The sequence below is a fragment of the Salarias fasciatus genome, chromosome 23 (assembly GCF_902148845.1).
Source record: "Salarias fasciatus chromosome 23, fSalaFa1.1, whole genome shotgun sequence".
Taxonomy (NCBI): domain Eukaryota; kingdom Metazoa; phylum Chordata; class Actinopteri; order Blenniiformes; family Blenniidae; genus Salarias; species Salarias fasciatus.
In genome coordinates, this window is record NC_043766.1 from 10,814,853 (window position 1) to 10,830,592 (window position 15,740).

Below are 15,740 nucleotides of genomic sequence, written 5' to 3' on the forward strand. Positions count from 1 at the left end.
GCATGCCGTCTTTCCCAGCCATAAATATGAACTCTGGCAGCTTAAGAGCTGGTCCAGACCATAAGCCTGTGGGCTTTGTCATCGGCCAGCTGCAACAAGGGGTAAAAAATACTGACGATACATCCGGTTTCACATGTCAGTGACAGTATACCGTGTGATAGTTGATCATCTCCTGCAGGCTCTCGGCAAACTTTGTGAGACTGGACTGTGGAGAGAGAAACAGGACAGAGATGATTGGTGAGAAAAAGGCAGTAAAGGTAATAACACACACAAAACAGCACAGGTCGAATAACCAGGCCTGCATTAAAACGTCTATCCGTTTTGCAATTTATCAGTCATAAACACACACAGCACTTAGGGAACAGCACATATGAACACCTGAGGTGTTTAGTTTATTTCATTGAATTTACAATTTATTGTAATTTTACAGACTGAAGGGAGGGTAACACTAAGCAGGCCAAACAATGTCCCACAGCAACTTAGTGAACCTGGGACTGTAATATTTGCCGTTTACCTCAATGACTTCGTCTTTGGTGGATTGTTGTGCGAGCTCACGGATTCCATTAACGAACTGCCTATTGGCTGCATTGTAAGCTTTTCCAGCATCGATCATCCCAATGCACAACTTCACCAACTGGGGGGAAAAAAGAAACAAGGAAGAAAAAAAGGTTAGATATGAAAGGAGGCAGAAGACTGAGGATATAATACTTGAGTGAAGAGATGACAGAAGCTGTGCTGGTCATTTCTTCAGGGCATACACTGATTAAAAACTGTGGAGGTTTTACTGCTAAAAATAAATTCAGGAATCACAGATTTGGTGGAACCTGGAGGTGGAGAGGAGAAGACTAATGCTAAAACACAAGATGCTTCATGCTTGCAATTAGAAACAGACGCTTCTTTTCCTTCTGACGCATTGAGGGAAAGGATAATTCGAGGCTCTATAAACTCACATCAAACCCTGGCCTGCATCCACTCCCACACAAGACATAACACACAGCTTTTAGTCCAAGTAACTGAATAACCTCATGACAAACGCTGACTTAATACAACTTCCTTCACTGATAAAAATCAGTTAACTAAAACACAGTATTACTACACAAATAAGTAGGATTTGCAAGTGAACATTAAATCTACAAGGGAATAAAAATGAGTCAAATTTTCAGGATTGTGTAATATAATGCTGTTTATCAAAATGTCTGATGAGCAACTAAATTATTTTCAGCAGAGAAAAACAGCCCCAAACACGAAAGCCAGTTACCACCAAAAACAGATTCTGATTACCACTGAAAAATGGAAAAATCTCTGACTCAACAATGGCATTTAGCTTTTAACTGACAGAGCAAACCACGTCACTAAAATGATGAAGCTACACAGAATTTAAACTAAAGATTAGAAACAGACCAGCAGAAAGAGAGCTCATACTGTAAGAAAATTGTGAGCAGAGCAGATAGACTGTTGATGTAGTGAAGTAATCAAAGAAGGCTAATTATGGGCTAAAAACCAGACGGCCAGAGCTGGACGAATAATTTTACAGAACAAGTCTCAGGTCTGTCGCTGGTTTATCGATGGTGGAGTTCCGTCTGCGCATCGAAAAAAAGATGCAACTTACAACCCGTAGAGGGAGTAACGTGCTCTTGCCCAAAGCCAACTGGGATTAACTCCAACCACCTGAGATAAAAAAGCATTATCTAAAAGATCGATGAATGGACAACTACTCTTCAAAAGGGAAAACAGAAGGTAGCTAAATATTGTGTAGCATATCAGTGATGCATCCACCATTTTACCGACTGTCCAAAAACAGAACAAGAGAAGGGATAAGCAGAAGCTTGTTAACCAAAGAAGAAGCAGTTAATTTGCCAGCAATGAAAACATTAACAGATGAGAACATGCTGATTTGTGTGTTCTGAGAATGGAAACCACTATTTCAAAGCCAGTTTAAGCAAAGTATGTTTGCAAGGGTGAGAGTCTGAGGAACATTTTGCACTAGGGATCGTTAGGGATTCGGAACGGATGCGCAGCGGAACATTACGTCATGTAGCAGGAGCTACAAGCATAGATGCATGCCTACAAGAATTAGCTCTCATCGCAATTAATGACTGGATTTCCACCAGATCCAGATCTCCACACCGGAGGTTTGCCATCCCCACCAAATGCATATGCGCTGGGGAGTGCAAGGGGGAATTTTTATTTTGAAAGACCAGCATGCAGTCGTGCGTGGCTTTAGAAGTCCGTCATCTTTCATTCAATCCCTGGTGTGTTGGCTGCGGTATGTGGAGAAAATAGACCCGCTGTCAGATCACTTGTGACTCTGTTGCAGCTGCGGAGTCACAAGTAAAATACATCCAGTTGAAATACAGTCGTCTATTACAATGCTAGTAGCCATATACATATCTATGGCCATATATCTACGCTTGTAACTCCTGCTCTGCTGCACATCCGTTCAGGATCCATAACACAAGCAGTGTAAAATGGGCCTTACTCAGGAAACACTGGATTAAAAAAAAAAAAAAAAAAAAAAAAAAAAGATACTTCCAAGACAGGTCCAACAAAAGCACAGACACACACTCATATTGCATAGTGTTGATGTGTCTGAGGACTCCTAAAAGTCCACATTAAAATTGAAATCAAACTTTACCGGAATTACTTTACTGTGTGGAGTGTATTGCTCATCAATACACTCAATTTCACAGTGTAGACTGTGAAAAATAGCAGTACCTAAGCTTTTTTTTTTTTCACTCCGCTCTAACTGTGGGAGAGCCTAATAATAGCAGGCTGTCCCTTCAGTGAGACGTGAGGCAAACAGACGGGTGCAGTTAATTCCTCCTCCTGTCCCCCACACTGCACAGTACAAAGATTAAATTTGGTAAAACTCCAAGATGAAAAATCAAACAACAGTGAATTCTCATCTTCAGAGGGCTGACACCCACACCTGGAGTTCTCCCCTTGCTTTGGGTGCTTTTTTTTTTTTTTTTTTTAAATATGATTGCAGATTCAGTGTGAACACTGTTAAACGTCAGAGTACTTTCAACTCGGTCTGGTTGTGCGCGTACTGGTCAGAGAGGTAAGAAAACTCCAGTGTAACTCTGATCTCTTAGCACAACTCCACCCATATCAGGACTGAAGCGCACATTATCACAGCCACACCCACTCTTTCGTAGGTTTGAATCTGCAAGAACCGGAGAGGAAGTGAGACTGGGACTGAGTCACGGAAGAGGAGGAGGAGGAGGTGGGTGGAGGAGGAGGAGACTCTGCAAGTCCAGAGACAATGAATTGGGGTTTGACTGGTTTATCACCATGTCAGAAAGAACTGTCAAACAGTTAACTGCAAGTCCAAATGTAATTTTAGGGGCACAAAGGCTTAACTAGTTTTATTTTTATTACAAAAACAAACAAGCAAAACAAACAAATAAGCAAACAAAAAAACAAACAAATAAATAAATAAACAAACAAACAAATATGAAAAGTCACCACTCATTCTGAATATTTATTCCAATCCTTAACAGTTCTAAATAATGAAGAATAATAAATGAAATAATGGATCTAATGTAATAATAATAATAATAATAAAAACTAAAACATGTTCAATATGAGGCCAACTCAAAGATTTTCATACTTTTAGATTGATGTCCAGTTTTAGTGACGAGGTTAAGATATATTAAGCATATTAAGCGTCTTTGAGTGTTTTGAAAAGTGCTATACAAATAAAATGTATTATTATTTTATTTTTTTCTAAAGATTAAACAGTGTTGGTTCAAACCCTGACACTGGTGCAGTAATATGCTTTTTCGATGTGACATCTACTTTCAGTTTCTCAAGGATTGTCAAGATGCTATGTATGAATTTATTTTTCTTGGCATGAGGCAGCATTTGTGTGTGAGAACTTGAGGTGAGCTCTGCCTTATGGCTAATCTCCCATGAGAGCAATTTGCAATAAAACGAAAGAGTCTTTGACACAAACTGAAACCTAAATCTTAATTATTTTTCACTTTAGTTTCATAGGTACCATATTAAGTACAATAGTACACAATCATTACTTTGCTGTTTATTTTTTAAGTTTATGATTTTCATTGAAGGAAAAAAACAGTAATGCAAAGAAGATAATTATAAAGTTCTTATGAATAAAGGAAACCAAACAGTTGGTATTTACTCACTGGTACATCTGAAACACAAAGTCATCATTACAGATCTAAATTACATTAACATGGATATTTCTGAAGAACAGAAGCACTTACATTGTTCACATGCACAGCATTGAAATCAATCAGTCAGAGGAGTTAGACCACTGACAAGCAACGTAAATCATGAGCCGATCAATTAATTTGATGGTGGGTGCAATAAATTAGGCAGCAAGTGAATACTCTGTCCTCACATTACACAAATTACAGTTAGTGTTTGAAGTCTAGCATCTCCACAAATGCAGCTCTTGTGGGACGTTGCTTTTCTGCAGTTGACAGTATCTACCAAAGGGGGTTCAAGGAAGGAAAATAGTTTCTGCTAATGTCTCTGGAGTTCACTGCTCAGTCTTTCAGGCAACACAACTGGAATCTATCCAATAAGGTCATGATATGATATCCTTAAACAGTGTGTGTTTTGAGCCTTGAGGACAACCTGCAAGGGGATACTACCTGAGAAACCTCTCGCTCTTCACTCACAGGCACAAAAACCTTTCTAGCTGCTAGTTCCTACAGTGGGGCGAATAAACAGTTAGTCAGTGTTTTTTATGGGTGGTACTCACTTTGTCAAGCTTGGACTCCAACTCGCACACATCCCCCTCCACTTCCTCTATGGTGGCTCTACAAGGACACAAAACACAGACAAGTGAAACAGAGCACAGCCTCACTGACATTCTAATGCATGAATGGTGAAACACGACTGAAAACACACAGGGCTCTTTCCGGTCTTCGCAAAATCACTCCTACAGCTTTACCACATTAGCTAACCTGTGCTTTCTGTATTCATATCAGTCAAAATGGAAAAAGTACAAGCAAGGTACTATTTTTTTTTTATTCAAATTACACTTTTACACTTTTATGTCCATAGTATCAACTTGGAATACTTTAAAATGATATAAAGAATGGGGGAGGTAATAAACTGTTTATGTAGCACTCAATAGCCACAGTTAACAAAACTTGGTGATTTTGTTGTTTGGTTCAACACTGTTACTTACACATGAGCATGTCTACATTCTAATATGTCTCTCCTGTAGTGGGATTAATGCATTATTTTGCATACTCCTACTTTTTCAGTGGCAACCCACGGATAGCAATAGAAGTTTCAAACATATGTGAAAGCACAAAGATAAACTATTTCATATTAGGACCAGAAATATAAGCTGTATTTATATCTCATTTGCTAAAAAACAAAATCCATCCTACTTAAAATGGCTCTGCTGAGCCAATGTTGTCCTTATTTTTTGTCATATTTACTCATTTTATGGCCGGGTGTTGGCAAGCATTTTAATTTTTTTAGCAAACGCCATCGTTTCAAAATAAAGCCATTTTAGGTCAATACCAGTGGTATCCTGATATTAACATTCATGCCAATCGCGCAATCATCAAAGCGCGCACGCACGCACGCACACACACACACACACAGCCCCCATTCTGGATCATGCTGCAGGTCTGAAATCAGGTCTGGCACTATGTCCTGTAAAACATGACGGAGCACAGCTTGGTTCTCCACAGGATCGACAGCCTACAGGCTTTGAGTGAGAAAGAAGACCCAATTCCTCATGCTCAAACACAGGCTTTTGAGTTTTTTCATCTAAAATATCTTATAAGGACAGCAATGACACCAACAATAATTCATACCCCATTAAGATATTTCTTTTTACACCTGTGATGGACAAATATACAAATATTTGGATGAAAATTGAGGCTTTATTTACACCACAGTTTTTTTTAAGTGCAAACACAAAACTTGTTTTTTGATTTGGGGGTCCATTTACAAAGCAACAGTGCTCGGAGCCACTGAAAATGGAACTTTTAGAAATGCTCCAGGTTACCATGCAAAAAGGAGAAAATGCAATTTGCAAAAATGGTCAGGGTCAGGAATTGATGTTCAAATTGATGTTAAATGTATTCATTCATTCATTCAAAAAAAAAAAGGCAAACAGCACGTTAGATTCACGGTTTGCTCAGCAGCGACATAAAGAAAGCTTGGCCAAGAAATAGTCAAGAGTTTTAAACTACTGAAAAGAAGAAGAAAGTTCTACTCTGTCAGTCACTCCCAGCCACAAACAGATGACCATTTCCCATTTCACTGCAATCTTGGAAAAAAAAAAAAAAGCTCTGTAGGGTGAACTTGTGAAAGTGCTGACAGAGAATAAGAAAAGGAGGGGCTGTCGCAAAAATGAAAATCTAGGCTATTGCTTCACGTCTCCAACTTGGAGCATGCCCAGCCGGAGTCTGGATAATGAGCTGGAGAAAAAAAGAGAACAAAAGGAGCAGACATTTAATTTTAACACACAAGCCTCCTTATGAAGACTGAACTCGGAACCACTGAGCAGTACATGCAAACAGTACACAGAGATCAAGAAAATACAAAGTGGGAACCGGAAAAATGCCTTGGCAAGCACTTACTTAGCAATTTGAACTGATACTGGCTTACAGAATGCTGACCAACACTTTCTCCTCTCTCAGCTGATGCCAAGTTGAATAGCTGATTTTTGCAGATAGTTCCAAAATGGGGCCCAAAGATTATTGTGGGGTTAAAACAGGACCCAACAACTTATATTTGCATGACACCAGCTTCGATTTTAGTCTAATTCTGCCCTTTTCATTTAATTAAAATAAGCATATAATTTAGTTTGAGTCAGGTGATGAATCACTTGGACTTTGAGAGTAAAGGAGGCATCAGAGGGCTATCACAAAGGAACACCTGAACAAAGTGCATATCGGCATGACTTTGAGGCATTTATGAGAAACAGGAGCACAATGTTGGAAATTATATAAAAGTGGGAAAGACTTCCACAGTTTTAGTGACAACCAGAAACATCCGATCCCCACGAGTTTAAATTGAGTGGGTGAGCCTACACTAACTTCTGACCCTTTGACCTCAGTATGGTCGTGCTATGCTTTAGCATAGCATGACCATGGAGTAAATATTTACTAACAACCAGTGAATAGAAGCCAAGACTGGGGTAATGTTGGACCATCTTTAGATCCTGGTTAAAAGTCTTGCCACACAGTCTGAAGGCAATCCAAAGCTGACTTGTTTAAACAAACAAACACAAACTACTGTTAAGCAAAATGAGAAAAGATAAAAGTTTGGATTATTATCTCAAATTCACTTTTTTTTTTAACCTGCAGTCTGAGTTTTGACATATTCTGTTATTTCTGTTCAGCATTTTTGTAAACAAGCCACTTTATATAAAACAGAACCTTTGAAAGAACATTACATTTGAACATTGTCAGCATGGAGATGATGAGAAATAGCATTGTAGCGTCTAATAATTTGCACAAGAGAAAATATGTGAAAGCAAGAAGATAATCGGACCCAAAACAGACCCCTGGGTTGCAACGTAATAAAGTGTAAGAGCGTCAAACAGTCCCTTATAAAATAACAAATACTTTAATCTACCGAGGGACAGTAAATTGCTCGTTGGACAATGTTTTGTTTCAAAGGCTCCACTGTCTTTAAACGGATGCACATAGGCAATGAAGGGAAGAAACAAAAAAAATCAACATCACTGTGAGTGATGTTAGCAACAAACAAGTCTATGAATCTTTACGCAGCAGCCTGATTTGCAAATCAGTGTTTTAGGATGGAAAGGATCAAGGTAAAAAGAAAGATCAAAATATAAGCACCTGTGAGTCATTCACATGGACATCAACCACACGAATCATCTATAATTAAACCCAAACAGAAAACAAGATCCACTGTATGACCCAGTAGCATGTGTGGGGCCTTGGACATGTTGGAAGTTAAATGATTGCAATGGTAAAGAGATCAGCAACCATGGTAAAAGACCATCATCAATATGAAGGTTAAAATCTCCTAATATTAACATTCTCCACTTCAAGTCCAACTCATCAAAAATAATTAAAATTGGCCAAGAAGGCACCATCAGGATAAACTGACACATCAAAATGCCAAAAAATATATGTTAGGTACTCCATCTTAATCATCTATAACTCAAATGAAGGAAAAGAGTGAAAGGCAATCATAGATCTGTTTGGATAAATATGGCAGCCAAACATTTACTACATCCAGAAAGATGCAGAATTCTGATGACAGAGCAGCCAGGTGGGCATATTTCCTTCTAGTAAATGAACTCCATATCCTTCTACCATACCTTCTACCCTTCTACCATGTCTCAGGAACAGGAAGTCTTAAGATTTGCACCCCAGCTTTGTATGACTGTGCAGTTACAAGGAACTAAACAAAATGATTGCACAAGGACATTGCTGCTTCTGTAGTCAAACTACAAACAATGAAGCACATAAATGAAATCTTTTGCTCATGTTCTCCCAGAAAACCAGCAATACTGAAGTGTGACAAAGAGGTTTTAATCAGTTTAATTCTGAAGAATTTGAAATGTCCGCTGTTAATCATTGGGAAAACATTTATGCAATTCAGTCAGTCACTGAGAGGATTGTCTGCAAAAATGGGTGATTTAGCCATCTTGTATTACCTTATTTTCAGGAAAAACAAACATGCATAAAGAGAGGGCCAAACAATGGAAGGATTAAATCCTGGAATTCATGCTGCTTTCAGACCACTCAGGAATCCATCCATAGCCTTAATATAGCGATACAGTATACCACCATACTACCAGCAAAGGGCTCATATGCGGCATGATACTGGTAATTTGGACAGGTATTTTCTGTGTTAGTCTCAATCTACCTTGGTACTTTTAACCACAGTTAGCTGGTCTCATCCCATTTTTATTCAGACTTGGCTTTAAACATCTCAAGGTTAATCATTTTAGTCTTTATCTTAATCCAAGAGTACAGTAATTATCTAAGTCTAGTTTGTTCCTGGTGAAAAATTTCCCTGACTGAAAAATAGTTTTTGAAATAACACAAGCTGCCTAATCAAATGTAAGGACACATTTGACTTTTCTGACAATTTCCATGTTTTAAGCATTTATCAACATTTTAACCATTGTGTGTTTTGAAGTTCACAGTGCTGTCTGGGTGGTGTCGTTTACTTGAGCACTGCTGCAGAGAGGAGCAGTGCTGTCTGATGGTGTTGTAGCTTAAGAGGCAGAGCGTTGATTGACAGTTTAACTGCACTGACAGGAAAAAACTTAAAGGTATAATGGACGATGTTTTAGCCAATGAATGGCGTGATGCGAGTGTCAACTATTGGTTCTCCGACATGTCAATCACGCTGAAGAAATGCTTGCGTCACGCCGTCAAGTGCGCTCGTAGGAGCAGCAGAGCAGGTAGGATGGTCTGGCACATGCGTGTTTTCAAAAAGCGAGTAACAGACATTTGGCTTCGACTTTTGAGAAAATCATCCGTTATACCTTTAACCAACAAATATTAATCGCAACAATTAGCATCTGAAGTTATACTGTCAGTGTCTTGAGAAACATTTTCCAATTACTTGTTTTGTGTGACATGTGCTGAATGAAACCCCAAATTTACTACATCTCCAGCAGGTAAATATATTTCTCTTAATTATGCATTCAACTCTTTAAATAAATCAAAAGTAGTTTTTTCTTTAAAAAAAACCCCCAGTAATTTAATAATTAACTTGTAAAAAAATAGTTTGATCAACCTTCTGTACCTTTCGCATGAAAACTGTGTTGAGTTTACTCATTCAACATAAACAAAACTATAAAAGAAACCATATCCACCGTATCAGTTAGTTTACCGTTCCAGCGAAGTGATGAGCTCAACTAGAACAAATAAAATTGCAGAAGAGATATGTCACCTATGATTGTTAGATTTTTTCACTGCATGAAATAATATAAATTACAGAAGGTAAAAATCCTGGTTGATGTGTTTCTTGGTTGTGAGGGTGAAGCTGAGGCTAAATCGAGACGTGTGGGTATGAGGGAGACTATAACTCATGAAGAAAACCCGTCTCGCCATCGCCAACCACATCATGAGGAAATCGGCCAATTCAGCAACATGGACGACTTCTCTTTTGTTGAGCAACAGCACACAAAACGGCACTGCTCCACAAAGCTGTATATTATAAAAAGTGTGCATTATTCAACCTCATCCACATTTTAGATCTGCAGGTTAATAATTTAAAAAAAAAACCTACAAAAATTTGTCTGAATTTCGAGACAATTCAGACAAATTACTTAGGTAAAAGAATGTGTGTCATATTTCACTATAATATGGGTATAACAAATTTTCATTAGTTGCAAGGAACTAAACAAAATGATTGCACAGCGGTGTCCTATATTTGTCAGTTTTGTTTGCATCATAATTTTATGTTGTTTATTGGAATATTTAGCAATTTTCTATTATCATTTAAGTACAATTTAGAGTCAGAATTACTGGAAAAACGGAACATTTTAGGGGTGTTCAGGTATAATTCTGGGTTTAGCTCAACAAGGTCAATGTGAGCAACATGTGGACAACTTATGCAGATTACTGAAAAAAATGTTATTCAAGATTCAAGATACTTTATATCCAAGGGGAAAAATCAGTTAAGCTTAAGGTTGTGGCTTCAAACTCCTAAAAGGGATTAATTTAACATGTGCACAAACACAAACCATGCAATGTTAATTTATTCTAGACATGGATGGCAAAAAATATCTCATTGCCAACAACAAACCAGTATCAACAACAGAAATGTGCAAAATGCACTTTTTTATGGTGCACTACACCAATCTGCTTCGGTTTGCTAGTACTCCATCGTATAAAAGTGGAGACACCTAATTTTTCTGCAGTGATTCAGCGACCACACTCCAAAACAAAGCGTGTCGCCTAGGGAGCGTGATGCATGGCTACTGGCAGGCAGCCAGCAGACTGTGTGCCCTCCGCATGCAGAAGTAAGGTTGGTGAACAGGTTTGTCATTCATGTTGCCAGCTCAATAGAGTCTTCTATGAGCCCTTGCCACAGAGCTCAGCACTTCAAAGACATAAGCCGACACTCCGAGACCATCTGCTACAAGCATATTTGCACTTGGCTCCTCGTTGGAGGATGGGTTCCAATGCAGATGTATCCTCAGATATCCTCTTTCTGAGTGAAAATCTGCAACCATTATTCCACTTTCAAACAGCTCTTACTGAGACAGTTGGCCGACAAGAGAAGAGCAAGTTGGGTTTTGTTTTTTTTTTTAAGTTCTAAGAGCCCGGCTGTAAATTCTATCCTCCAGCTGAAGCCGTTGTCGTTACTTGCACTGTCGGTCAACTACAGTAGTGATGAAGGTTTTTCCAGTGGTCCCGTAGAAGGATTCTGTCATATTTTGCCTTCTCGTGCTCCATGACTTTGATTTGAAGACACTTCTTAACATCAGTCACACAAACAGCAAAGCAACTAAAAAGTAAATTAAAAAAAAAATTAAATTGTGACTTATGGTCCTGAGAATTCAATAGACACATCTGGCTAGTTTATAACATGTAATGTACTGCAGAGTCCATTCCCACATTTGAATTATCCAAATATAACATGAGCAAAGTAATGTTATCCAAAAACAAGCTTAATTCATACTTAATATTATATCACATTCAATTTCAGAAGATGAATCAATGAGCTCTGCACTAAAGCTTCCTTTGGTGTTTTCTGAATGTATTTAGTCCTGTGTCAAGCAGAGTTTTGTCATCTCTAAATTTTGACATCAGTGTTGTATGGTATAGTAAATAGATTCGGTGTTGTTTTTGCAATGACGCATTGAGTAGCATGATTAAAACAAGGGTTAATTCCACTGGCTTAAATAAAACAGGCAACAATTCAGGCCAGTGAATCTGTTGCTGTCGATGGAAATGTGAAGAATGGAGTGAGCTTCAGCACTGTGACGTAGATCCTGTAATTGTTAGAGGGTGGTGACATAGAGGAGGGGGAGGCCCTCTGTGGCAAAAACCCACCATTAGAGCTTCAACAATATCAACATGATGAAGTCATTGCTTAAAGATAAACACTGACAAGTTTTAGGAAATTTCCCCTGCTGTCGTGATGAGCGAGTTTCAGCGTTCACTGTACATCCTCATTCAGCCCGTGCGTAAAGGACAGGAAGGAAGTACACCGAGGCCGAAGATGGAAGGGACTACAGCTTTTTTTATTATCCAGAGTAAAGCTGAAAGAGTGACTGTGACTCATACACACATATCTGTGGACTTTTTTTTGACAAGTCACATATTTTAATGAGGTGATATCGCATCTCTGAAAGGAAAAAAAAAAGATACACAACGAAAACACTTTCAATAGGAGATCAATTTGTGATAGACCCAATGAATCATGTTCAAAGAAACAGGAGTTACTCCACAAAAAACAACCAATCAATTCAACATTTGCAGTCCAATAAGAGCAACAGGTTTCCCAAACAGTGTCACACACGTCCTAAAATGGCGCTTCTCGTCCACTTCCCCACCTTGAAATGAAATGGAATCATTATCTGATTGTTTCTTCCGTCAAGGAGACTGATGAAATTATCAACACCGCAGGACACGGTTTCCATAATAACATAAGAACTGGCATGAATACTGTAGCTTCAGCTTGGGAAGAATGGGCACAAAGGATTATTGGACATGGTACCTGGGGTTTGATTTCGGCATTTGCGCTGACTGTTCTGCATTTGTTACCGTTTTATCATTGTCTGTTTTCATTCAGCAAATTTTGTTGCTCAGGCTGTTTTTTTGTTTGTTTGTTTTTTGACACAGTGAGTGAGAAAGATGCTGCAACCGACCACCCCGCTCTGTGCTATGATGCATTTATGTTCCAAAATGAAAATCAAGTTCTCGTGGAATTTTCTGTGGTTGATGAAAAGTATGTGGAGTCAGACAATACATTTATACCCATCGTTTCTCCACCTCACTCCAATACTGCAGTATTCTCAAATATTGTTGCTTAATTTCAACAATGCTGACTGAATCTTTGTCTCTGTTACGCCCTTTTCATGACATTGATCAGTTCATTCTGGTACACTTGTAGAAGTGGTATGACTATTTCCTCAGTGACTTTTAAGATATTAGCTGTGATTGTCTAATTATCCAGGCACAGTGCAGGACCTACTGAACAGACATTAGCTTATACAATGGCTCCTATGCTAGAATCATAAGTGTTAGCTAAGTTAATCCAAGGGGTCAGGGACTGGATTTATTCTATGCAGCATGTTCTTAGACTGCACCAAAACAAAATTCAAGGCTAATTATAAGCTACCAGAAATATAACGTAATAAATAAAGCAGCACTAGCCCTTCTACACACCTTCTTCCTTCATTTCATTATCTTGGTAAGCTGGCATGAAAATATTCAAACATTACAGAATGGTGGTATTTATAAAAAGTAAACATATTATGTAACAGTTAGAAAAATTTATTTTAAGCTTGGTGATAATGATGATCATTTAAGAAAATAAAAAAATTCATTTTACATGTAAACGTAAAATATTTCAGGACAACTTTTCCCTCAAAATTTGACAGGCCAAAGAAAAGCAGGCATGTATGTGAAATCAAAGGAAATTAAATTTCTCAGAGGCAGTTTTAATATTGAGCTTTTGCTTGAAAAAGGACTGCTCTTCTAAATAGATTTATTTCTACACACTTTTGATTAATTTAGCTCCATTTCATGGCCTCAGTTAAAAGAAAAAAGAAAGAATAAAAACAGCTTCTTCAAGCTGTCAGCACTCAGACTGAATAAAAGGTTCACTTGAAAAAAATGAGTATTGTGTTTTATTTGCCACATGCTTAATTACTACAGTGTTGAGGAGCCCGAAAACACAGAGCGACATTAGTCCTCACATGTTATTAGCTTTTAATTGCCTTTACTGATAACCATTAAAAGGAAATGAACCACAGCTCAATTAAATTAAACCATAACAAGTGTAGCCTCCTAACAAGCCAGCTGGACTCTGAAGGGAAACTAATCAGTGTGCATCGCAGTATGAGATCTCCTCAGCAGGCTGTGGGATATGCAGAAGTAAGGCCTGTCAGTGATCTGTTGTCTCTGCAGCTGCTGTCGATGACTCAAGGGAAACTGAAACACAACACTTTCAACCAGTGGCTATCAGCCAGACTAAGAATCAGCAAAGCCAACTGAGAGCACACAATTATGTTATAAAGATTAAGGCAACTAGGAGCAATACTGCAGCTATTCAAAAGAATAGATTAATGCCTGGACAGCCACTATCTGGTAGGTCAAGTGGCATACTATAATGCTGTTAAAACAATATATTGTTACATTTTAGCTCTGTAGATATTTGAATCAGCTGCCATTATTGTGGTTTCTTACACAACAAACAAGTTGTCTCCAACTTAATATGGAAAATATACTGGGCATATTGGATTGGGGCCCCAACAGGATGGAAAGAAATCAAATATGTAAAGCATTTGTTCCTACACATGTGGGAAGAAAAGCCACAACACTCTGAAGGGAATTTTCAACAATCATAGTTGAGGAGGAGCCAGAAAAGCTCCCGAGGCCGAGTCCAATGTCTATTCTCAAGTGGAAAACTAGGCTAGTAGGGTTTACTGCCAAAAATACATCATTTTTGCACCAGTGTATCTCTCCTCCAGGCAAAAAGAATGGTCTGAGTGCAAAGACAGCTTTCTGCTGAAATGACGATGAGTGCAAAAAAAAGGGGGAAAAAAAGTGCGGCTGTGCCAAATTACCACTTAAAAACAACCGTCTCTACATTTGGGGGCTCTATATTCTCTGGCACAAAGTTGAAAGAAAACACCAAAATGGAAACAGATGTTGAGCGAGTTAGAGCTAGTAGTGTATATTATCTGTTTTCATCTATTCTCCCTTCTACTCTACAGCTCTACAGTCGTGTGTTTCGGGGCAAACATAATGAGTCAGGGATTGTAAAGATGAGTGTGAAAGGACAGGTTGAGGTGAAAAATGGTGCTGCTACTGGGGTCTGACAACTACAACCCCGCAAGAAACCTTCAGCAGGTTGAGAAATGCTGACAGATGAGTCCTACAGGGAACAAAGGTCACTGAAGTATAAACAAAAAAGAGAGCAATATGCAGAGCTGAACTTCTGGCTGCAGGGGATCATGGGAAGTGTCTTTGTTTGATATTAACATGATTAAACCGAGACTGGATTGTGCCCGTTATCATCAGAACCACAGGAATGTAAAACCTTGATAAGAACAAAGTGAACCTGCTCTACAGATGTGCATGGGGAGTTGTATATTTCTTCATGCATATCTAAATAGAAAGTAGACGAGTTCTATTTGAAGCACTGAAACCTAGATTCTACGATGTCCGATTCAGGTCGGCTTAAAGGAGTTCAACATATGGTGAAAATACCGTGTTGTAGATATTTATATTTAATGAAGAAAACACATAAAATATCTCAACAATTTACCTTTGAATAACCAGGACCCCCAATGCCTGCAAGATTGCCTGAAAATGGGCAATAGGTGAGTGCTTACTGTGGATTTTTGGCGATATATCTGAAACATGTCTGACTTGCTTTCACTGCACAAGTTCAAGGAATCACATGACAACTAGTATATGGGTGCAAAGCTCTTTTTTTCTTCTGTCTTCTGTCTTGTAGTTTTTGAATCCTTAAAATATCGTAAACACTCCAGGTGTTATGACAATGAAAAGAAGGCCAGCCTGCCACTCTTAAGAACTCACATGATGGGATTGAGAAGGCTTCAT

The 15,740-nt window shown here is 38.5% G+C and overlaps 1 protein-coding gene across 6 annotated transcripts in view; it reads right to left on the bottom strand.

The window, feature by feature from the left end:
• LOC115381497 (arf-GAP with coiled-coil, ANK repeat and PH domain-containing protein 2) overlaps positions 1–15,740 on the bottom strand; it is a 56,656-nt gene that overhangs the window by 36,809 nt on the left and 4,107 nt on the right. For all 6 annotated transcript variants that reach the window (XM_030082938.1, XM_030082937.1, XM_030082940.1 and 3 more), the window contains exons 2-4: positions 4,736–4,793; positions 515–634; positions 152–205 (exon numbers count right to left, since the gene is read on the bottom strand). In XM_030082938.1, coding sequence (XP_029938798.1) covers positions 152–205; positions 515–634; positions 4,736–4,793 — 232 coding nt within the window. The remainder of the gene's footprint in view (positions 1–151; positions 206–514; positions 635–4,735; positions 4,794–15,740) is intronic.